At 43.8% G+C, this 25,831-nt stretch overlaps 1 protein-coding gene across 1 annotated transcript; it reads right to left on the reverse strand.

Moving 5' to 3' along the window:
* Nucleotides 1-99: 99 nt before the first annotated feature.
* Nucleotides 100-22,868, reverse strand: LOC6620617 (ets DNA-binding protein pokkuri). Its single transcript, XM_002044785.2, has 4 exons — nucleotides 21,961-22,868; nucleotides 2,334-3,610; nucleotides 1,487-2,270; nucleotides 100-1,424 (listed from the first exon to the last, which is right to left on the reverse strand). The coding sequence occupies exons 2-4, from the start codon at nucleotides 3,517-3,519 to the stop codon at nucleotides 1,184-1,186; spliced, it is 2,211 nt and encodes a 736-aa protein (XP_002044821.1). The 5' UTR covers nucleotides 3,520-3,610; nucleotides 21,961-22,868; the 3' UTR covers nucleotides 100-1,183.
* Between the last annotated feature and the right edge of the window lie 2,963 nt (nucleotides 22,869-25,831).

The raw sequence follows: 25,831 nt of genomic DNA on the forward strand, positions 1-25,831 counted from the left end.
TAAGAGCAATAGAAAACTAATGTGTATAACATATATGCGTGTGTGTTTATCATCATTGCTATATTAAAATGGAAGCCAATGTTTTTCTATCCGTGTTTCTTGTTGCAGTGTATCTAGGGCTAGGGGCTCAATTGAAATTGAATTTTGAAAGCTCTTTTTCCAGGCTGATCTTGAAGCGAGAGCAGCCCCATCCTCGCACGAAGGATCGCCAAACTGTTGCAGGTTGGCTTTTTGGAGCTGCTCTGGTTGCGTTAGCATTCAGCCAATGTTAATCAAAGATAATTCTGTTGTTATCACAAGAAATCAATTTGTCTTGTTGTATACAAAAACTCTTTCTATGCTGATTTGTATATTAATTAACAATTTCGACAACAATTCAAATTTCATATTTCCTTCACTTTCATTCTTTAGATTTTAACAATGTTTGTTGGTTTTTTGTTCTTTTTTTTCGTTTTCATAAATTTGAAACCATTGTTGAGGCAACATTTGTAAAGCTCAAAGGTGGCAACACTTACGGTCTAAGCTACTGGCTAATTTCTACTCCTTATTCGCTACTCATTACTTATACGATTGATTATGGTTAGGCATATTTTTGTTTTTGTTTTTGTTTGATAAATGTAGAAATTGGCACATAATCGAAGGCTGCGCTGCGCCGGCTCAAGAAATCTACTTACAACAACGAAATTACATGCACTCTGCTCTTGCTTAGCTTAGCTTAATAAATACGCATGATGTATAAAATAAATGTACCATGTATGTATGATTGTGTGTTGGCTTATGCAGATGTGATTTCTATGTACAGAAAGTCGGACAGGTCGTTTGACATCCGAAAAGATATTATAAAGTAGCAATGATTAGAAGAACCTTTGATCAAGAAATTGAATATTGAATATCAAGTTTCGTGCATGAAAGAAATACAAGGTGGTTTTCTTAATTTCTCTTAAATTTCGAAATGAAATTGCTACACATTCTTCAATAATGAGTTTTCCGTTTCGATTGCAAATTCTAAGCGACCCATCCTAACCGAAAGGCATCCAGAATTTTATCCAGCAGAGTGTCTGTCTATGTGTCTGTGCGCTTGTTGTGCTGGTCCCACATTATTTAGCTCAGGTAATGTTGTGTGTGTTCAGGAGGGAGTGGAAGATGGAAGTAGTGCGGTGATTGTCTCAGGACACTTCTCCTCCTACTGCTGCATGTGTCGGAAGGAGTCCTCCGACTCGCCGCCATTGCAATCGCTTTCCATCGGCACTGGCTGTGCCTGTTCACTGGCCTGATCCATAGGCCTGGGTGAGCTGCTGGCATTGGAGGCGCCTGCCTGCTGGTCATCGTGCTTGGGGGACTGCCCCGCTGGCGAAGCGGCTACCTGGTGTTCGTTGTATCGTATTAACTTGATGGTCGTCAGGCCGTCAGCGTTGCGAATGAGTCTGCAGGGCGAACGCTTGATTAGCTTTATGATTTTAAATTGCGATGATTGCAATCCACTTACGGATAACAGTCCTCGTTGCTGGTAGCAGTGCTCTTGCTGCTCACACTGAGGTCCGTGGGCTTCAGATCCTCGCCAGCGCTTTCCGAACCCGATCCCGAGCCATTCTCCAGCTTGAGGGGATGGAACTGGAACTTGTCGGGTCCTCCAATAGCGGATGGTGTGTTGAGGGCAGGGGAATTGGGTGGCGGACCAGCTGCCGCCGCCGAAAGGTAGTGGAAGGCTCCATTAATGGCGTGCATGAAAAGCGGCGATGTGGGTGGTGGACCATAGGCCGCAGCAGCCGCTGCTGCTACCGCTGCAACGGCGGGCAGGCTCATGGGACCATTCCGCGAAGCGGGTCTCTGTGGTGATTGTTGTTGCTGCTGGGACTGCTGCTGCTGCTGGGTATTCCAGTTCTGGCCAGCAGGACTTCCAGGTGCCTGACTGCTGCCCTGTGGCATTGATGGACTGCCGCCATTGCCATTCGCCGGTGTCGATTGACGCAAGAGCGATATATTCTTGATGTTCTTCAGTTCCGTGGGATTGCGCAGAAACTGATAGCAATGTCGCTCGCCCTGCACTTTGCGCAGTATGTTTACCCTGTAGTAATAACGCAGGGCACGCGACATCTTGTCGTAGTTCATGGACAGGTGGTTCTTCTGGATGCCCCACAACTTTGCCAGTCCGGCGGGGTCGACGATCTTGAAGACTCCCGTATCGCGGCACTTCCAGGCTATCAGATCGCTGTACTTCTGGTTGCGATCGTTCAGCAGCTGTTGCAAGAAGTCCCACAGCAGGCGGCCATCTACAATAAACACATAAGAATAGAGGTTAGTCCTCGTTTAGGTGGCAGCACTTAACAACTTACTTGTATTGGGCTCAGAATTCTCGGGGAAGAACTCCCTCTTTGCTTTGTACATATAACTGGGCGTGGTGGGTGCGGAGATGGATCCTCCAGCAGGGGTCACAACTGGACCAGCAGTATTATCCAGGGTCAGCTTCTGGGGCATTTGTTGTTGCTGCTGTTGCTGCTGCTGCTGCAACTGGTGTTGCTGTGCCTGAGCAGCTACTGCGGCCACTGCAGCAGCCTGTTGCTGCTGCTGCTGTTGCTGCTGCTGGGACCACGAGTTCACGAAACTATTCGTGAGCTGTTGCGTCCAATTCGGCTTAATATCTTTCAGTATGGGTGTTCCTGGCGGACTGGCCGTGCTGTAGGACAGTGGTGCTGGTGGCATCTTGCTCACTCCACCACTGGTCTCAGAGTACTCCTCCTCGGAATCAGAGTGATTACTGCTGGCACTGCTAATACCCTTCATGGGCATAATGTTCGGCTGGGAGCCATTGCTGCCGGTGCTGCTGGCACTCGACGACGTGGGATTGCTGGTGTTTGTGGCACCTCCTGCAGCTGGTGCTGGTCCTCCTGCTGATCCTGGTGCTGCTCCAGTGGCACCTGCATTTTGGTAAGGTGCCTGGGGGGGACTACTCGCCTGGGAATCCACTGAGGGCGGAGGACTCAGCGTAACCGAGTTCGGCGCCATAAAATGGTGGCCTGCCAGACCGTGAGCAGAACTGTGGAAGGGACTGTTCTCGGGAGGAGCATTCAGCGGTGGCCACGTGGGCGTGGGCGGATGGCTGTGCGGCGACAGGGGATAACGACTGGTGGGCGTCACTGGACTGTTGGGCAGGTGCCACTGCATCATGTGGGACTCTATGATCAACATCTGCAGCACATTGTGGAGCACATCTCCTGCCCCAGGACACCGGTGACCGAAGTCCGCTCGTGTCAGCAAGCACAGCGCTTTGCCGTTCATTTGGAAGAGATCAAAGTCGAGTTTGGGGAGATCGAATTCGCGAACGCAGAACCGCAGGAAGACAAGCACATCCTCGCGGCTCCAGAGGCGCGGATCGGAAGGCAGGGATGGGGGCAGTTGTGTCTTAAGCTCCGCCAGCTGGCTGGACGGCGCCGGGGGACAGCGCCACAGCACATCGCTCCAGATGCCGGGATTCAGCGAGTTCAATGATAACTGTACTGGGAGCATTTTCATTTTGGACATGCAGCCACAGTGTGTAAGGAAATGTCCTGGTCAGCGGATCCGTATCAGTGGGTTAGTGGAAGCCACTGGAATTGCTTTTAAGCGGCGTTATCTACAAATTAACAAGAAAAAATATTTGACATCAGTTAAGTGGCATAAGTAGGCATTATATATACAATTATATATGTAGAAGGAATCTTTTTAGAGCACGCGATTAAAATATTAATGTGATTAATTGGATGTTATATTCTGGAGACTACAAAATTGTTTATCTTTATTTGAGGCTATATTGTGCGTAATCCATGTAAATTTTGGCTATCGTGAATCACATCCATTTGAAACACTACATTTAGTTATTGTTTAAACTTTTTTTTGATGTTTAGCTATTTGATCCTTGTGAATGTGTATTAAAACCCGTTTATTCATTTTTAAGGCGCCATAACCCAACACGTACATTTCTTCACAGCGCCATTTGAATCATTTAGGGCGAAACTTTTTTGTTTATTTTAAATTCTGGGTAAAGCAGATATGGAAAACTACCACGGATTCTGGCACGGATGCCAAACACACGGTTCCTCTGGTGGTTCAAAGTTCACTACTGAGTAATCTCCAACGCAAAAGGATGTGGCCAATGGATGTTGTTGATCACTCGTCGACACACTTCCGCCAGAGAAATATCTAAGCGGACACATCACCTAGTCGGGGACGGGGAGCAGAGGAGTGTGGGTAGCCAGTGTATCCCGCTCCCAGACGCCACACATACCGATCCGATACGATCCGGTCCGATTCGATCCGTCAGCGGGAGCGAGCGGGAGAGCGACACTCAGACAGACATTCGCATTCCAACCAAATCAGATTTCTTCATAATCGTCGCGGGGCAGCCGATGGACGAGGATGAAATAAACAAATAATATATCTCTCCGATGCCGACGCAAGAACAACAAAAACAACAGAAACGCGACCGAACGATCTATTTGTGCGTGTGAGCGTGATGGTACAGCGATATACGGCATATAGCGGGCAAGCGCATCCGAACACTACTTGGCGCAAACTGGCGGCGGGATCTCGATCTCAGAGAGCGCAGAGCGTGACTCACTGGCAGCGGCAGAGGCCGGGGCGGCGCAGCAGAGGATCAGGCAGCGGCAGAAGCAGCGGCAGAGGCAGAGGTCTGGACCGGACTTCTTCCTCTTCTCTTCCTCCTCGATATCACCGCTCAGCGGGCATCTTCGGCGGCAGCGGCAGCAGCACACCCCCGCAGCGACCGAGGCGCAGGCAGGCGAGAGGGGAAGAGCAAGAGCGAGAGAAGATCGTTCCAAAAAAAATGTTCAACCACAACGAACTGGGGAATGCGCTACACAGAAAAAAAAAAACATTGTATTGTTGACCTAAAAATTGATCTAAATGTTCGCTGTTTATTGCATACCTTATGAGTAAGCCCAGCAATTGGCGCCCACTGTGGGGCGCAACCTTACATCCCATTTATGTGCTTCCGCTTTCATATCCGGATACTTAAGGTAATAAAAGTTGACAATTCGCACCTGAACAAAAGAAATTCGTACATAACGAAAATTTCCACAACCTTGGTTTCAATTTCACTTCCTGGTGATATTTTAAAAGCAATATTATAGGTTGCCAAAGAATAAAAATAAATCTTGAGAAGTGTAAGGTATTTTAGCTGAACTCTTAGAGCATTTCTAAGTCGACAAAGCCTATGGACGGCAGCTTTTTAATTGTAAATTTCTCAATATGGTAATTTGCACCAAAAATGTGTGATGTCTTCGGGTGTATGGGTGTGCATGGGCGGCGGTACACTGCCGTTCCGGATGTGTACAAACCAATCGCAGACACACAAAAACCGAAAGACGTATACACACATGGCGGTGATCATTTGCTGTAAAGATTTCAACATAAGCGAATGTATTGATGGCACCCGGCGAGGGGCAAACGGGGGGGAGCGGCCGAGTCGAACGTCTCTCGAAACTTGAAAGTCGTGCCCATTGCCCACTCTCGTATCTCGCTGCAGCAGCAAACGGAAGTGCACATTCCAAGCAGCAAACCCGTTTCCAAAAGCAGCAGCCGGAGAAGAGGGAGTGAGATGGGAGCAAGCCGTGTTGGAGAAAGACGCTGCTGCGATGGAGCAACTAATAAATCCGCCAGTGGGTAAGGAGAGCAGCGAGTCTCAGTCGGTGGATCGAAATGATGATGAAGTGTTGGGGAGCTTGGAGAGAAGGTGTAGGTGTCACCTAAACACGATGGACCCTATCTAGATACAAACACCAAAACAATGGCGTAGGATATTTTGGATATTTTAAAAAGTTATTGTATCTTCACGAGTTTATTTGTTGTAAATATTGATAGGACCTCGGTCGTTGATGCTAGATCCTCGTCCTCTGCTGTACCCATTCCCACTTATAGTCGGACCAGACGTTTTCGCTGCACACATGTTCAGATTTATCTCGCATCTCTCCTCACCGACTCGGATCCGACTGCCTCGCTCTCCCGAAAGAAACTTCCTCATTCTCCGGGAAGCGCTTTCAACAAGTGAGCGCTGTCGAGAGCGCCAGAAAGGGAGGGCAGAACCAGAAATATTTGTGGCGGCGATGGGGAAAGGAGGGGCGGAGGTTGATGACGATGATAATGAGGATGATAATAATCGCCTTGAATATTTTATAGTGCAAGTAGAGGGCTTAGAGGGGGTCTATCCGATCCACAACCGATCCGATCTATTTGTTTTTGTAGAGACCTAGAGGTAAATGCTGATGCCCCGCCGCTGATTGTGCACACTCCACATACAGGCACACACCACACTCACACAGGAACGATCCTACGTGTTATTTCGGTTGCCACAACACATGGTTGAGTTTTCACTAAAATAAAATCATATATTCTAGTGCACACATGTTCCGCAGCACCAGCAACAGCAACACAAAATAAATAAACATTCGGCTAAAAGTTGGAGTCGGTGGCACGTAGTAAAATGACAAATGAATGCTCATCAGCCAGCAACCGAAACATAAAAAAAAAAAAAAAAAAACAGAAAAGGAAGGCAGGGCAGCAGACCCAGGAAGAGGCAGAGTTGGGGAAGTTCACTGCGAAAAATGTAAGACAGCTGATGTGGACCATGCATTACAGGAGCACGATCATAAGATTTGGCGCCCACCGTGGGGCATTGGCCACAGAGCTACAAGGCCAGAGGATCCAATATACCAAATAAGCCAGATTTCTCTCAGTGCATGACGTCTTCGCACGCACGCAATAAGAGTATAAAGAATATTTCTAAATCTCGACACAGGAGGCGCGGCAGAGAAGAATCCGAAAAGAGCAGCATTCGGTCACCTCTCCCTCTCTGGCACAACTCGAAAACAAGTCAGGCACACAGGTAGTTCAAAATCAGAGGTAAGGTATGCGAGCGATCTGGAACCGGTTTCAACGGAAATTACAAACGAAAATTATAAAACGATCAGTTTAGAAAAAGAAAGAAATAAATGCCCGGGGGAGTGGAAGGAAAGCTGGAAAACCAAAAAAAAGCAAATGGGTTAAAGAATTCCATGAGCTCTTTCTACGAGTATTGCCAATGTTTCCGTTTTTGGCGAAGATGAAAGATTTACAAGGAGGAGGGGTTTTCGTGTGTGGGATCGTGGGATCGGAAATGCTAGAAAATGGGACATGAGAGATCTGAAAGGCGGATAAGGAAGTCGAGGAGCTAAGTGTTCCTATAGAAGAGAATGGAAAGGATTATGTGGGACAGCAATCAGATAAGATACGTTAAACGCTCATACCAGCTTGGATTTTTGCACTATTATCACTACCTTCTGTACGAAATCTTATACCGAATTCTTGAATAATTTCATTGTGGGAAGCAGCCTTTAAACCATTTTAGATATATTTTTCCGTGACGTGTCGCGAATGAAAACAGCTCAGATAAATCTAATATTATAAACTAAAAAGTGGCATCCAGCTCGCATATAACTTATAATACAACGCCGCCAGTGCTTCCCTATCGCTTAGCCCCTAAAGACGACACTCAAATGGCATTTCTGATCGGCACGGCACTCCTAGACGCAGCTGGAATTCCAGCTTGCCAAGTGAATCACCCGAGTGCCCGGGCAGGAGTTGAACCTTAATGAGTAATTTCCGCAGGCGCATCCTCTTCTCACTGGACCCCCGCCACGCCTCCCCGCCCCCCTCTGCCCGGCACACACTGGGTGCATCAAGTGCTGCGCAGTAAGAACGATGGGAAAATAAGAAAATCTGATAGCCAGAAATGTCGGGGAAAAGGAACCCGAAGAGAGACAGAAGCGACAGCAGCCATGGCGCATTAAGATTAACGGCTCAGCGTTCGATCGAAGGGAAGGTGCGCGAAAGAGAGAGTCAGAGGGATGCTGTCTCCTTTCGTACACTGACAAACTTTTCAAGTAAGGTTAAATAAATGTCGCTGCCATTTTCATTTAATTAGGAGCTCTTCCTGAACACATTTCTCTCAGTGTGCCGATCAGGTAGAGGAGCAGCAATGAGGAAATGCGTCCGTCCTTCCCCTACCTGATCTGCACTTTGCTTTACATCTTGTAGGACTTCTTGGAAACCCGGCTACGGATCTCCTTGAAGCCTACCACAGAATGGAATGAAGTAACTGAAAGGAAGAATGACGAGGCATGTGGTGCCGATGGTGGTGCTCATATAGTGGTGGTGCTGCTGTCGTTGACATTTGATCTCTTTTATGAGGTCTTTCTTGAGCGGGCTCAAGTGCAGCATCGGTTTTGTTTATCTCGTCTTTTCTGTTCGGCTGGTGTTTTCGTTCTGGCCCTAAATCAACCCCTAAAGCCAAGGGATTTGACCCTAGTCCGCAAATTGTGTGTAATTCAATGAGTTTTCTTGGGGTTCTCGTTCTCAGTTCGATTCATATCGATCGAGGTAGGTATAGGATGTTCTTTTGACGACCAGATGTAAGGTAACCTTTCGATTCACTTAGCCAATAAAGGGCTTTGATATTAAGGTCGATAGAAATATTATGGTTTCTTTGAAAATATTGCATTGTAAATTCTCTAGGGTTTGTATTTCACATCGAAAAGAGAAGATCAACAGTTACTTCCAGAGGTGACTAGCTAATCAATTAAACCTTAAAAGTGTCACATTTACAATTAATAAGCTATGAGTAATGGAGTAGGTTTACTTGGGGGGTTCGAGTTCATGTGGTTCCTATAGATGTGTTTACTTTCTGCACGTGTATTTCGTGTTCGGATATTGCCATTTGTGTGTCTGTGTGGCTGTGTCCGCTCATATCAAATACTCAATTAATAAGCATAATAAAGATATTCAAAACTCGAAATAGCTAAGTCAACGACCTGCTTTGCTTTTATAACTGCTCGGCGCTCAACACTCGTCGCCGTATATTTAAGAAACAGCAACAACGCTCGTAACTCTTGATTTACCTTAGCCCCCGAATTCCCCACAATGACCCCCCTTACCAACGCTTTTAGACGCTGCTGAGCGTGCATAACAAGCGCGTGAGCGTATCGCGTTTGCTATTTGTGTTTGCCCTCGCTTGGCTGTATTGGTATATTGGTACAAAAAAAGCAAGAAAAAATATAAATAAAAAACGCCAATTCCGGGTTCTTCTTCGCAACACAAAACGGCGAAAAAACATATAGAAAAAGTGTGCGAAGACGCAGGGGGAAATAAAGCCAAATGTCTGTGGTTCATTTTCTGTCTAGATCGTCGGTTTGTGTGCTCAGCTTGGAGGAGAGCCGCAGGCGCTTTTCTTTTGTTTTATTGTTATTTTTCGGTCACCTTTTGAGCGAGCCCTCAAACAACAAGGGAGGCTCAAAGCTCAAGCTCAGGCAAATCAATCATCGTTACGCATTTTTTGGTAATGTGCTAAAGCCCGATCTCAAGTCGAGCCAGGCCTAAAGCCTTGCGGTAGCTGTAAATGAAGAAAGAAAGGAGAGCCACAGGCATTCTTTCACCCAAAGCTTTCTTAGGTCATTAGAATACAGTGATCTCTAGAAAGCAAGACCTGCTGAACTTGTCGATGGTCCTATAGGAAATATAAACCATCGACTGTCGCACTTTTGAAACCTTAAGATCTGAATAGTTCTTACCACTGTAGTTTTCTCTTTTGATCAGGCGACAAGATCTGGCCAACATTAAAGTCTTCTACAGCTTTACCTCCGGCTCTTCTGTTTTGCTCGATCGGCGAAAGAGAGGTGTAGAAAAATAAAAGCGAGATGGCGAGATCTACAGCTGCTGGAGGCGTTACGTTACGTGACGTGTTTGTTCTAATGTAGCTCAAACCTCGGCTTCAAGTCGTTGTTTTTTTTCCTTTTTCTACCTCTTTTTTGTGGAACTCTTTCTGCTGCCTCATTGTTCATCTTTATGTGCTCGTCGGGTCTTCGAAGGGGCAGAGAGATGGACTGCCTAATGATATCAAACGTTCGATAACCTCTTTGGATTTCTTATAAATATGCAAACTCGAACCGCAGCACAAACAACACACACCTCTCCGCTATGCTGATCATTCTCATGACTAGGGAGATATCCGACTTCATAAAGAGCATTGGAACAATCGGAAAACAAAGGGCGCAAAAGCACAGCATCATCATTACGATCATTATCATAATGCTTATGATCGAATCGGTAGCTAACTACTAGGAATAAAAAGCAGCGAAAGACGCTGGAGATCTCCAGTCAGATATTTCATTTCCATACGATGGATGAGTTCATCAAACGCCCAGACAAGAGTTCAGAATCATTCTTGTTTTTGCTCTCAGAAGGGGTTGATGATGGGTTGTTTTAGATGCACTGGGGGAATAAAAGCAAGTTCTTTAGATTCACTGGATTCACATAGCAACCACGAATTCTCCAGACAATAGTGAATTTTTTCCAGTGTATACAGCGTGTTTGCTGGTGAGGAGCTGGATACTCATAGACCTAGACCGCATCAACCGCATCATTTGTGCCCATTACATTCAATTAGTCGCATCTGCGTTTTTGTTTCAACTCTTTGCGATTTTCTCGCACTTGCATCAATCTTCTCCGCCGCTCCCACCCTCTTCAATGCTGTTCCTGCCCACCATCCTAACTTAATAAGGCACTCATCAACATCATCATCATCATTGTTGGACTGCTGCCTGCAGCAGGAATTTTATGTTTGCCCCAAGCTGGCGGGGATGCCAACGAGGGGCAGTGGACATCTCATGTGCGTCTCTTTGGCTGAGGGTCGGGGTCAGTACGGGTTCAATTGAGTTGGTTGACATGAGTAGCTTCCGTGTTTGAGGAACAGCACATACTATCGAGTTGAGTTACCATGGAGCAACGAAGGACAATGTAGAGAACTAAGAAAACTTTGTAATTAGGTGGTTGGATAACCATTTCATTTCATTTTCGAAGAGCATCACTGAAACACCCACAAGCCACCCATCAACACAATCTTCTGGGGTCTCTTCGACTTAAGAACGAACACTAAAGGAACCTTGTCCATCAAGCTGATAAGATCCCCAGTCGCCGTTGAGTTCCAATTTTAATTCCAGTTCCAGATCCCGTCCTCGGCGCACACCTGCTGCGGAGGCCTTTGGCGCTTCACATGGCGATATATATCTGTTAACTAGGATTACTTGTTGTCTTGGGTGTCGCTGCTCTGATAAAGACCAACAGAAATAGACAGAACACATAAAAGATACAACATGTTCCGCTATCCGTTGTCGCACACTTCCACCATAATGTTTATATGTATTATGAAATGTTTACGATTTGCTTGAGTTTCAGTAAGTTCATAACAAATATGCCCCCTCCGCAGATAAGATAACCCATAGATACATAGAGCAATCTGACTTGGCTCGACTTCAGTCGTTCGGACTCCCCTTCACTTTTTATTGCTCGCGACTGACTTCCCATCGAAGAAAGACTTTTAGCGACTTCCTGCTCCGGTCGTTTGACTATTGATCGGCCTGATCTTCCAGCTTCCTGTGGGCAATTGGATAGTGGTCCAGCGAAAACCCACCTAGCTAAGCCACCTACACTGAGATGAAATTCATAAGCCCTTTTCAAAATATTTGTGCTGCATAATTAAAACATAACCACCAACACAGATTTTAAAAAAACCATTTTTAATGACGCTATTTTTCTCGATAATACCAAACCGATTTTGAATAGTATTATCTATTTTAATTGATGGTTTTTAATCGAACTAATTGGGAACGTTTTAATTGATACATAAATATTTTAACCACCACCAGAACTTTTTTCCCCCAGAACTTTTGCTGCCTATTTTCGGTTTGATCGTGGATTTAAGAGCTATATTTATAAAATCGAGCTATTGCGGCATGAAATTTAAAGTGTTGTTCAATTTTATTAGCCAGTTTAATATAAACACCAAAAGAATATAATGGCAATCAAGCTGAATTTGTTCGTCGCTTTTCTGATAATTTCTATATTTTATTTCACAGAGGTAACAAATTGATATTACTGAAAAACCATCTTTAATAAGCTACTTTTAGGTATATTCCCTATTAGAATTTACTAATCTACAGTGCGAGTCTCTGGATAAGGACTTTGCCTTAATTGATTATTGTTTTCTGAAATCTGTGAACCGATCTTACAAATATGTTTCCATTAAAGTAAACCTCCTACAGTTACCTATAACCAAAGTTAAGGTAATGTATTATGCCATTTTACATATATTAAGCTATTAAACTAAATTACCATTCTTCAAATCAGGTGCATTTTGGTCTCTATCAACGTTTGAATGGCTATAAACCTTTTCTCTACAATATTACTTTTGACGCGTGCAGATTCCTACAATCGCCAAAATCCAATCCGGTTGCTCTTTATTTTTACAATTTTTACAAAGAGTATTCCAACATGAACCACCCGTGTCCCTATGACGTAGGTATACCCGAAGATTATTAAGTAACTATTCATATTATATTCATTTTAGCATGATATCGTCCTCGATAAGATGCCATATCATAGTATAAATAATATGGTAACCAAAATATTGCCCTTTCCGGAGGGAAATTATATGTTCGAAGTGCTCTGGATAGCCTACGACATTCCTCGAGCCCAAACTAAGTTCTATGCGTCACTTTCTTAATAAGAAAAGGCTATATAAAATCAATCACGTCCCCAAAAAAATTTAACTGTAATCAAAATTTTAATGTAATGTATCTCTTAATTGAAAAGATGAGTTCTATTTAAATATATGTGTATTGGTGGTGGATGATATGTACAACGAGTGATCCTAATTCAGAATATATATTGGGTCAAAACAGAAACTTGATACCATTAATCGAATTTGGTATACCCTTTTACTCTACAAGTATTAATAAATTCAAATCATTCCAAAAAAGAACGTACTTAAATGAGCTTAGATCTTCAACAATCTTTCTTCCGCGTCCACGATCACAGTTCCGATCTTAAACCCAATTTTTCTGTGTGCAATAAGTGATCGCTAGCTGACTCGATCGCCCGTCCATTTCTTCTTTTTTTTTGTGCACACAATCTGGCCGGGCATCTAAACCGGTAGTTAGTATTTGCACTAGTAATCAAGCACATACATAGCTAGCATCTAGGCATGCATGGCGAAGCCGCTTCCTCCCCTTCCTCCGCCTGCTACCCCGCACTCGGAGCCAAAGAACTTTGACGATCGCGCTTCGCATCTTAATTACAGAGGAGAACGAGCAGAAAAAATAGCGAAGAAAAAACAAAGCCCAGAGCTAGCCCGCCAAACCTGAATTGTAAAAACGTTCTAAACGAACTGAACTCAACCGAACCGAACTGAACTTAACCGAGCTGGCTGGTGGGGAACGTTTTAAGCGTCGTCGTGGAAAGACACTTAATAAATGCGGAAGCGGATGTTCGAGCTACAGAAAACAGAAACAGAGAGACGCTGACGCTGACGCTTGTCTATAATCACAGTCACAATCTGGTTCCAAGACGCAGGGAACAGGGAAATGCAAAAAATCAGCGATCGTATGAAGAATAAGTGCGCGTAAGTTAATACCATATGTCTATAGTCTACAGGTTGTAGACTAGCTACGGAGGCAGGAAGACGCCAAGTCCAGTGAGCAGGCAGGAGGAATACCATCATCATCATCATCATCATGGCCATCGCTCACTTCCTCCGACAGTTCGATTGTGGGAATCGAAAGCATGTAATCGCTGATGATGTGTAATACACGAGCTAATGCTCTATAGCGTGTTCAGGAAACTGGCCATATCTCTAAACGATTAGGGCGGAGGTGGGGGCTTCGGAAAAGGGCGGCACACGAATTATTGATTAAGAAAAGAGCTTCACAAACATCATAAAAACGGTTAGAAACGGAACCGGACTGCAGATAAGACAGTGAAGCCAATACTCCAGAACAATTATCAATTGAAGAGCAGTGTTGCAAAAGGAACAATTTCCTGCTTTTCGCAGGAAAATGAAATCCGTATGATAATAATATATTTACTGTCTAAAAGATGTAAAGCTCTCCAACACCCGAACCCATTGAGTTTTAATCAAGGAAACGAGTAGTATCCAATCAATCAGTTGCATTCAAGGCATTTGGAAGGTGGCGGGTCTAGAAGCATTTCCTCAAGTGCTACAACTAATTTGACTTCGGTTTCCAGGCGGAATTTCCCGACTGCACTTGGATAGTTTGGCTTTTTGCTTCTAGCCGTTCTAAGAGAGCTGATTAGCAGGCGAGCGCGCATTTTGAAAAGGCTTCTCCAGAGATTGCTTTCGCCGCAGTCCATAATAACGATGATAATTATATGAGCGCACATATATGTACGTACCATGGTATGTATGCATGGGGACGAGAGGCAAGAGCTTGGAGCTTGATAAGCACGGACAATGGCACGGGAGTGAGTGTGGACACAATAATAATAAACAATTGCTGGCTATGCCGCAAGTTGCTCTTAAGTAGCCACTAAAACGTGGCAAACCGACCTAATGAGATAAAAAGTACCACCGACACAGCACTCGGCACTCGGCGCACGAGACAACAAGAGGAATACCCAGAATCCGGCAATCCAAGAACTAACAATTGTAATAGACGGAGCCCTCTAAGATCTGGGGATCTCTTGAGTTTGCTGCGCATTGCCGGCGGCCAAGAACTCATTTAAGCTGCTGCTAATTACGAATTTGGCGACAATAGAGGAGCAAGCAGAGTACCCCATCTGCGGCCCGGGAATCCAAGCCAGAATCTCCGTTTCTGTTTCCAGCTCCTTCAACATCATTGCGCTACGTGCTGTTCGTGTCAATTTTGTTGTTTGTTGTAATTCGTGTTTGCCTTACTTGGAAAATTATAATATAATCTCCTGCTTGACTCGGACCACACCCCAACCCACCGCATCTCATCTCATCCCGTCACATACCATCCCATACCATCCACTCATTTGTGGGTTCATCTCATCTGGCCCGAGGGTATTTTCGAGGCAGTCGTTTCATTTGACACTTGGTCCGCAGACAGGGCGGCGTTCGCTTGAAAATTTCTCAACTGTAATTCCAGTATTAATAAAACAATTTGGGCTTAGGTGCTGCTGGAGGAGTTCAGGCGTAGGAAGAGGATTCCTTGCCACTTGAGCAGAGACAACTGACTTCCTTGAGCACGGAAAAGAGAACTGCCAAGTGGACTTTGTGTAAAGTAAGTTCTCAGATGAACTCTTTCCAGAGTAAAACAACTTGTTTACGCTGAGAGATCTATTGAGTACCTATAAATTATATCTCAATCTCAATACTAATGTTATACTGGTAGGAGACTTACAAGTTTGGCGTGACCAACTATCACAAGCAGATTATGTATAGAATATTTTAATTACCTGCAAATAAACAGAAGAAATAACACCATTAGTTAGTAAACTTTTTAAAAGATATATAATATAATCAAAAATTGCAAGTGATTCGTCGGTTTGAAAATGTCCCACTTTACCCCTTTCGACCTTGGAATCAAACCCTATTTATATTCCGCGGCTCCACCATTGCGTGAACGCATTTTAAAGTGCTGCGCGGCCAAAGGAGCCATAAAATAATCTCAAAACTCGTATCTCTGCGTATCAAGGTGTAAATAATTGAACAGCCCAATATTCTCGGCCCAACAACAACTGCAATCATTATAATAACACTTGTGAATACTGTGCGATATGATTAAACAAAACAGAAAGCAACAAAAAAGCCAAAAATAAAAACTAAATACTTTTGTTTTGCTGCTTCTTTTCTTTCCCGTGTGTAGAAGTGTAATAAAAATAAATAAATAATAGCAAAAGAAAGGGTAATGGTAAATGTGACATGGATTGCGACTGATTACTGTATCAATTAAGACAAAAAAAAACGAAACAAAACGAGAGCCACCCACTCCATCGTATAGCAAAAGCGTAAATTCTTGTACTGGCGTCATTTCCGGTTCCCCAAATCCCCCCCACTTCCCAACAACGACCACTCACTGTATCGAAAACACATTTTGGAATCCCCGCCCCCTTGGATTCCTTCCTTTTCGACCGCCCCTTACCACCCACATGACTTTGGTTCCGAGCTGCTTTCCACTTTTCTTATCAGTCAGCGCAAACTGATTATACGCAAACGCACACCTGTTGGCACATACATATTAGTACTACCAATGCAATGTTTACCAACTAGTGGGTTCCAAAAAAAAAGGAATTTCGGGCAGCGTTATCTGTGCTATCGGCTCCGAAATCAAATTGATTTATGAAAGATTTGCCAAAATTCGATTTCGATTTAAAAAGAAAATGTAATGAAAGCAAACAGTTACAAATAGGGAATCAATAGACCATGATACTATACCAAAATGGTAGAAATCTATCCCAAATTAAAATCGCTTTCGAAAAACAAACTCCTTTTGTGCGCTTCTCGTGCACAATTCATTGCAAGTGTGGCACAATAACTAGCTAAATTTCCTCATCGCTGCCCGCTGAGTTTTGAAGTAGGCAATCCGGAGGACGACGAGAATGGGAATGGGAGTGGGAATGAGAATGAGGCTCCTCACCAGCTGCATTGTTCTCAGTGGAGGGCCTGCTGCTTCGAACCGCCCCCTGTGCCTCTCCTCTTCCTTCTTCCGCCCTTTGAATGCGATTTCCTTGAAGTGCCAAATGCCAAAACTCCATTGTGCGTTCTGTTTCCCCGGGTCAAGTCGAGGGGTCGATTTAGGTCGGAATCATATCGAGACGAGAGCTGGGATGGTCTGTTTGCCGGGGGTCGTGAGAGGCTGAGAGGGTCGCACAGTTAGGGTCTCGAGAGTGACAATTATTGCCAGGGACCACCCACCAAGTTGCGAACCTGTTCCGCTTTCAGCTCAGCTCATTGTTGTAGGTCCAACAGGTAGGTTAAAGGTGATGGTACGGGTTCGATTTCCTGCAGGTAACACTTTCTTCTTTGAGGCAATACATGCTATGCTCTTCATTTGAGGCATAATCCAGATAATCGCAATGCCACAAAAATATTCTAATTGCTCATTTGGATAAGCGTGCATTTATTGTAAATTGAAGATAAATAACTTGGGTTTTTTCAAACGGAGTTTCATTTTTTTCTACATTTTCTTAAATCCAATTTGTATCTTAATTTTTCTCAGTGTTCCCATACTTAATTTATCAGTTCCGTACAGTTACAGTTACCCTTTGAATTAGATAAAGACTGTAATGGACAATCGTCGGTGAGTGTGACGTACTAAGGGTCGCTTCAAGTATCTCTTGTTACCAGGCCATAAAACTTCGGTGTGTAACTCTGGAACCCCCTGGTAGCCCGGCTCTTTCGTGCAGCTCGAGGGTTCCTTGTTGCTTCGTCGTCTCTGGGTTTTATCTTGCGATAGACAAGCGTTACGGATACTTCCTTTTTGGCGTTACGCCATCAGCTTAGGCTAGGTGCACCCAAAACTGTTACGTTATCCACCACGCAACTCCCCCCTGTGTGGGGGCAGGGGGTTTCCACTACCCCCCCTTACTCCACCCATGGGAGTTCAATAAGAAGAAAGAAGGAAAATTACCTAATTGTGTTGCATCGACAGACGACGACTTAAAAGCGACTTTCCACAACATTACTCCACTTCTTGCTTGATGTACTTTTGCCCCCCCCCTCCCCCCCTTAGCCACCCACTCCAGCGCCCCCACTACCCCCTTTGGGTGCCCCTTCCCCTTTTCCGTATGTGTGCCAAAAGGAAAATGTGCCACAAACTGCAGAAAATGCGGCGAATATTTGTGTTGTTTGTGTGTTTTGGCTTTTTCTGTTTGTTGCTTCGTTCGCTTCTTTCTCCCTCTCCCTCTTCCACCCCATCTTTTTTCTCTTCCTCTCCCGCTCAGTGTAGTTAGATAATAGCAAGTCACCGTTAAAGCACCAAAGTCGAGTTGAGCGGAGTATTATAACTCAAGCAAGACTTCCTATATTTTGAAACACGTTACGTTCGTAACATAATTCACACAACAGGTTACTCAGACAGCGAAAGAGACGGGTGGAGGCCAGGGCGACAGAGACAGCACCATCGTACTAGTGGAGTAATACGAGTATTAGTGTACTAGGTTTTAGTCGGATTTCGGTGCGGGCAGAAATTGGGAAACATGGGGAAATGATGATCGTGAGAAAAGATTGCGGTAACTTGTCAGAAGTGCAAGATGAATGGGTCGCCCGTTGGGTGGAGATCTACCAGCGAAGACTTAAGTATTTTGCATCGAAAATATGCGGATATAAATTAACATTTAGTCAAATATCATCACTTTAAATTGAACTTTATACTTTTAAGTGTATTCAAAGAACGAGTCATTTTTATCTTCACATATTTTCAAACAATTTTAAATGATGCAATTACTATTTTAATGTATATCTTTGCATTATTTAACTACAAAATTAACTTGTAATTTCTCTGGAAAACATCATGATTCATTTCCTGAATGCTGGCCTTATTCCAGGCATGAGCTCATTGTTTTTTTCTGAGCGACAACTATAGGTTTTCCCACTGACCACATCCTTAAAAGCAACTTCTAAAAGAAATTCCTGAAACTTGCCCACTGTAGCCAAGGAAAAGAGACAGACTGACGCTGTGTGAAGGAGAGGGAAGTGTTGTGTTTATATTTTACCGCTTTTAATGGCAAATTCGCACGATCGTTGATTGGAGTGTTGCTGTTGCTGCTGCTTTTCTCGCCTGCTTTTTGCACTACTTTCTTTATTTCTTTTGCGAATTTGAGACGAGACGTAATGGAAGCTGGCTGCATTTATGGCAAATTCAGGTTAGTGTGATTTCGTTGCACTATAAAATGGGTTACAATGGGATATATAGTACGCACAAGTGGTTCGTTCGCCGCTTTTTAAATGCAAATGCACAAAAACAGCGTCCAACAACAATAGCAACATCTGCTGAGCGCTATCAACAACATACATATGTTCATATGTTTTAATGCATCTTTGTATGTAAATGTGTGCGATTCGTATTGAATGCAAGCTTCCGCATGCAAGTTACACCAACAAACGCAAGCGAAATAGAAGAAAAGGAAGCAATGTAGCAAGAAGAAGAATGCTAAAGCATTCGCCCCTAACAACGAAAGCCAACAGAAAGGAAAGACAAGACCAGCCATACATGGATTTATCATTGTGTTAGTTTCGGCGACGTTCTCCGAGACCTTAACCCTTAGTGACCCTAATATGATTAATTAAGGCTTGTGGTTACCATATCTTTATTATTTGTTATTTGTACATGAAAGTACTCCACATAAGCTGAGCAGTATTTACATAATAAAAAACAACAGCGATAATCCCGAAATTGTATATTTGTTTCTGGTTTAATTCGCTAATAGTTGGTTTTTCTGAAGAACTTGTCATGTCGTTTTCTTACAGTCTGGAATAAAGAAAGACACACACAGCCATGCATTTTTGCTGTCTCGGCATTTTGTGTTAATATCTGAGCCGCTTTAAGGCGTTTTTTGTTGTTGTTTTTGCTGCTGCTTGGCGTTTTCTTGCTCTTCCCTTCATTATTTTGCCGCCCCAAGTTGTTGTTGATTTGATGTTGTTGTACGGGTTGGTTGTGATTCGCACGTGTGAGTGCGAGTGAGTCAGTTGCTGGCCGACTGTGTGTGTGTGTGTGTGCGAGGGAATAGGTCGATGTTTTCTTGCTTTACTCCCTCTGTTCCCCACCACTCTTTCTTCCAACGATCAACAGTTTTTATACCTGTTTGCTCTGCTCCTCCATCTTCCTCTTTTCATGCGATCGCTCTCTTCCGTGCACTTGCCGCGCTCTTTCTCTTACGTCGTTTGTCTTTCGCCCCACACACACACACACACACAACCGCACACATTCACACATTCCCCATTACGTTGTTTCTTTTTGTTGGGAGCAATGCGGAAGTGAATTTAATTTATTGTATTTACGCTGCTTTTGCCGCTTTTCTGCCGCCGGCTGGTCACCAGGCCAAGTCTCTAGGGGAACCAGGAAAGGAAAACCGCCAAGCGAAATCGCAGCTTCTACAAGTTTTATTTCGTTTCCCGCTAATTGAAGAGAGAAACTGTTTATTTTTGAGAAACAAATCTTAATACATCCGTGCGCACAATCATACGCAGGTAAATAGGTACAGATTAATTTAGTGACATTGCGTTATAAAATTATTTATTATTGTTTACGTTTTATTTATAATATGTGTTTACCGATAAGATATTAAAAAAATTTAAAGATTTTTAAAGTGACTAGCTGCAGAAATACGTTAATACTCTTGAAATGTTCCCCACCAATAAAGCATTTCTTTTCTTGAGAGCTATTTGGCTGAACCAAACAGTGCATGTGTTTTTTTTATACATAATGAAATTTATTGGCCAGAATTCTGCTCTCGTCAAAAAAATAAAATAACGGAGGTGGCGCACGATCAGGTGTGTGTCTAGTTCGCACCCCCCACTACCACCCCCTGAAATCACATACATATACATGCATATATGTATAGCTCATAGCTGCGGCAGAAGCAGGAACTGTTTGGCTGATTTGTTCGACGTCGTTGGTCGGCAAAGGCAAATAAATAAACACAATTCCGCTGGCTGTTTTACTTTTTTTTATGTACATACTACATACATATACTACATATATGCGCATAAGTATGTACATATGCTTTTATGACAGTGTGGGTATTTCTTTTCGCCATAGCGCCCCTGCGATAAGATTTCGCTGACGCTTGCCAGAGTCGCCGGAGTCACCCTAATTGGAGCTCAACGCTCCGCTTTTGTTTCACTTCCATAGAAAAGTGCATGCAACAAGAGACTCGTGAACCGAACCGAAAGAACCATTCCGAAAGCCTGGTTCTATAGCATATAGCATATAGCGCATAGCACACCGATATGCACTCCGATAATTACCGTTTCCATCATTTTCGAGGCGGAAAACTCGGGACTGGCCAATATGATGCAACGGGCATTACGAAAAGCGCCCAGGTACCGTAATGTGGAGTGGAATGTGAAAATAGAAGAGGCTATTTTCCAAGTGAATCGATCTTGTTCGTATTGTAGAATGTTAGCGAATCGGTGGAGCGTACCGTGCATACAATGCGAGTCAAGACAGTAGGCTTGGGAAGAGAAATTACTATCATATCATATTGTTACCAGACTGAGCTATTTGCATATGGTTCTCAAGCACAGGTAATAATTAATCACAATCCAACTCGACTGTAAGAAATATCTAATCATATTTGGAAACAAGAAGAACATACAACAAATTATGCGCAACAATCAGATAACAAAACAATAATTAAACTATAAAACCACTCCCAAGATCCCCATAAAATTGTAACTCTTAATATTTAAACAAGCCCCAATGAAAACGCCACAATCAGATCCTCTGAACAGGCAAATAAATCAGCTAAAACCTTAGATAAACCTTTGTTGCCGAGTCTTCATCCATCTCATATGTGTGTACTGCGAACCAAATATAGCCCAAGTTATCTGTTTACACGTGTAGATCCGACAAATTGTTGACCTCAACCAGAGACCAAAACTCAGACATTGTAAGACGTCGGGTGGAGCGAAGTGGGGAAGTCATATGCAGCAGATAACCAAAGCCAGATTAAGGTGGAGCAATTATTTATCAGCTGCTCAGACAAGAAACTTTTCTGTTTCCATGACCATTGTGACGTAGTTATGGGAAATACATGTACCAAAAGATGGTGTTTTAACCAATTCGTAAAAAAAGCAACGACGACAATGGAAGGGAAATACATGTACCAAAAGATGGTGTTTTAACCAATTCGTAAAAAAAGCAACGACGACAATGGAATGGAGTGATACAAGGGTAATGTCTGTTAACACCGATTAAACGTACATAATTCTTTAATGTCTTTCTGCTTTTGCACGATTACGAATATAAAAGAACTCCAGATATTGTAAAAACCATTGTGCTTGCACATTGAGAAAAAATGTTTTTATTTTTGACACTCCTTTCTGCTACTATTTCGACAATGATTAATTTAACAGTTTTCAACAAAAAGTATACAAATTATCAAAATTCTCACCTGTTTGCTCCACTGTGCACTGTGGTTACGTACTGTAAGGTGAGTGAGTGATTTCGTCTGCGTTGGTCTCGGATTCGATTCTTGAGCTTTTTAGCGACAGAAGTAACGCGGAAGCGGATATGTCCAGATCCCAGAATGCTTTAGCTTTTGCTTCGCTTTCTTGTTTTGTTTTTGTTTTTGGTTTTGTTTCTGTTAATTCGATGTTGTTCTTGTTGTTATCTGCTGATGACGAAGAGGGCGTCGCGCCAAGTTGCCATTGTTGTTTGTGTTGCTGTTTCCTTTTGGTGGGGGGCGCCGAGTGGGCGGTGGTTGTGTGCTTTTGGGGCTAATCCTGGCTCTCTGTTTTTGTTTTTGTTTTCGCTTCGTTCTGCGACGAATGCCAGCCGCAAAGCGGAGCAAATAAATAAGATGAAGGCGAAGTCAAGCGTTTTTACTTCCGCCGCCGCATCAGCAGCACGCACACACAGGCAGACGCGGGCACACAAACGCACACGCACACTGTAAGACACTCACGCGATGCACTTGCACTCTGGCGTTTTGTTCGTGTATTTGTTGTATTTGTTGTTGTACTTTGGCATTTCCTCTTTCGTCTTCCTTTTCACTTTTGCTTGCACTTCTTGTTGCGTTGCTTTGCTCTCGCTGATGTTGCTGTTGTTGTTGTTGGCGTTGTTGCTGTCGCTCTTGTTTATTTCTTATTTCCGTTTCGCGCACATCCACACACACCGGGCAATGTAAACACACACCGAGCTAAGAAGAACCGTTTATTTCCTCAACGCCGCGCACGAATTAAATTCTATTAATTGTGAATTAATCAATTTAAAACATATTAGTTTGCCATTTACAGCAGAATGTCTAGTTGCTTTCAGGAGCGACTCTTCAACACGTCCGCCCAGCACGGCAGTTTCTTTTTGACTGCCGATTCGATTCGAACAGGCGGCGAACATGAACAAGTCAGCGCAGGCGCAGAGAGAAGCGTAAGAGAAAGAGAAGCGAAGAGAGCGGAGCGACATACAGCAAACACAATTCAAAAAGAACTGGCGAAGAATACGAAAATAAGATAATTTTTTAAGGAAGTCGCGCTTTGATCCGTGTCCGTTTTAGCGCCCAAGATTTATATCTTATATCGGAGCTATTTTTTGAGGTACAGTGAAGCTTCGATGCCAGTCTTATTTGAGTTACAGTTTTAACGATTGAAAGACAGCCCTCTGCTACTCATTATATATCAATATTTATAAACAATCTTATATCAGAACTTGAGAGTCTTGGATGCGCCACAAATTCCAATTCCAATTCAGGAATAATTTCACAATAATCTCACTTAACATACGTATTTTATGTTCGTAATTTTAAAAATTCCCAGATTCCCCACAATTGCCATAATAATCTCGATTATGTTATTATACTCTGAGAAGTAGGAGTGTGTGCAAAGACCACAAACAAATCATTAGGCGCGTAAACATTTACAGATCCCATCCACTTCCTTGGCAACGAAAGAAGCAACAGCTCGCAGAGGTAATCATTTAAATAATTTAAAACCCACCAAGTTTACTACGAAACAACTCAATAGGCAACCGCTGTCTGTGGGCGGCGTCGAATTCGCGTGGGGCGCTCGATTTAGTTGTTAATCAATAGAAGATAAAGTTTAAACAAACGATTCATGCTGATACCAGAGGCATGGGCGCCGAAAAGCCAGGGGATCGTTCTCTCACTAGATAACATACACACCTTTTGTGACTGGAATCTTGAAATGATCGAGCATGCCATACCCATTACCTGTCAATTGCGACTATTGGCGAGCTTTGCGCACAAAAACATAGATAAGACAATACCGGGAACTCTAATCAGTGTGCGATAATGCTCAAGCATTTGAAATAATTATGTATACGACCCCCTGGCCGAAAATGAAATAAGCGCCACGCGCCTGGGAAAAGCGCTCTATTGTAAAACAAAATGTTTGGAGGTGCTAGCTGATAGGTGTTTTCGATCCCATAAATCTTGGATCTTCATGGAAACGAGTTGGCAATCTTTAATTATAAATTGTTGAAACATTTCCGTTCGGCTGCGACGGAAAATCTCTTTGGAAGGGGGGCGGGGCTGGGGTTCCTCGTCAGGTTGCTTGGTCGGTCGATTGGTCGGTCGGTGGGCCTGAAGATGCGCTCAGTTGCACTGCATCCGCTTTGGGGTCTCCAGTCGCCTCAGTTGGCTAACCAGTTTCTCCCCGAGCAACGAGCAGCGTTAACGTTGACATTTCAAGTCAAATGCCCATAAACGGCGACCAGCCGGACGACCCCGCCCACGCCCTTCACGCCCCTGCTCAGTTCCGTGCGTTTGCACTGAAAGAAAAACTAGATTAATGGGCATTTTGGCAAATAATAACTTACAACATGGATTTTGATGGCTATAAAAAGTTTAGTGAGTAATTCCCATGATATGAAACACTAAAGAACTTTAAGATTGTGACTCTAATTAAGAAATATAATAGAGATATTTTTTTCAAGTGCTATCTTTTCCGTCGATAGCTGCGATGGCGATGACGACGTTTCCAAGTGATCGCCGCAGCGACGATCACTGGCCCAAATTAGTGGCTTCGGTCATGGTGCGTCGCCCAGCGGGAAATTCCAGGGTGAAAGGGTGCCAGGCGGAGGAGGCGGACGGGGCGGAAGGGGCAGAGCCGCCGATGAGGATCGCACAGGGGTCAGAGTTCAAATAGTCGTCCAATTGAGCCAATCAGCGTTTGTACGTCTGTATTTCGCCATTGCAATGCAACCAGTTCGCTTCTGCTGCGCCACCTCCCACTCCATCCAGATCCATCTGAATCTGAATCTGAATCCGCGCCGTGCCGCCCAACTTCTCGGGTGATCGCTATAGTCGCAGCTCTTAGTTCTTAGTTCGATGCCTAAGTGCAGATAATTCATTAAAATAGAATGCCAATGTCCAGAGGCGGAGGCAGCGGCAGCCAAGTGGCATCCACTTGTGCTCTAGAATCAGACACCAAAACGCAGATATGGCCGCACATAAGCACGGCACACATGGTCACATACTAATATGTACACATAGCAGCAGAGGTCCGCCAGACAGCCAGCGATTTGATATATGCCCTGCACTATATGGTATAGTCCCAGATCTATAAATAAGTCTGGTCGCAGACCCGACAAAGTCGCCTCCCGATGCGGAAGTATTTCCAGACGCGTCCCCTTTATTCATTTCTTGCTGGTAATTTGCCAATCACTAAACTTACTAAACAGCAGGGGATTCGGTGGAGGTGTGCAGCAGGTGACCGAGGAACAAACGAATGTCTGTCTGGAGCGGATGTATCTAAAGCACATGCAATCCTTTCAGTTTGATATCAAAATAGTTCTGTAATAAATGAAGTTAAGCAACGAAAGTGAAAATAAACCATTATTCAACACGGAATTTCTACAGATTGTCCAATTAGTTTCCTAGAAAACCGCGCATTATTTCCTTCGCTATTACAGATCATTACAAAGATCCAGCACACACCTTTCCCAACCCCGCAGAAGCCGATCCAAAGGGGATCGTCCTCGAAAACCACCCACATAACATTCGGTAATTTTTCAGGATTAGGTAAATAAAGGACGAGGAAGACGCAATAGCGGCGGATCCTTTTCGTTACACTTTGCCCAAACTCAATTGAATTGTGTTCTACTTGGATTTCGGCTGAAAAGGATATTACTCAGAGATCCTGTGCAGTGATCCTCGACCTGAATCCGAGTCCTGGCCTAATTGTTACACATTCCCCTCGGGCAACAATGGGTAATTGTAAGATTTTTGCCGCCATCGCACGCATTAAGGACTTTGTGCGTCTGCAGGATATGAAATGTGCACCCAGCACTGAGGAAAGAAGAGACCG

This window comes from Drosophila sechellia, chromosome 2L (genome assembly GCF_004382195.2).
Source record: "Drosophila sechellia strain sech25 chromosome 2L, ASM438219v1, whole genome shotgun sequence".
In the NCBI taxonomy this organism is placed as follows: domain Eukaryota; kingdom Metazoa; phylum Arthropoda; class Insecta; order Diptera; family Drosophilidae; genus Drosophila; species Drosophila sechellia.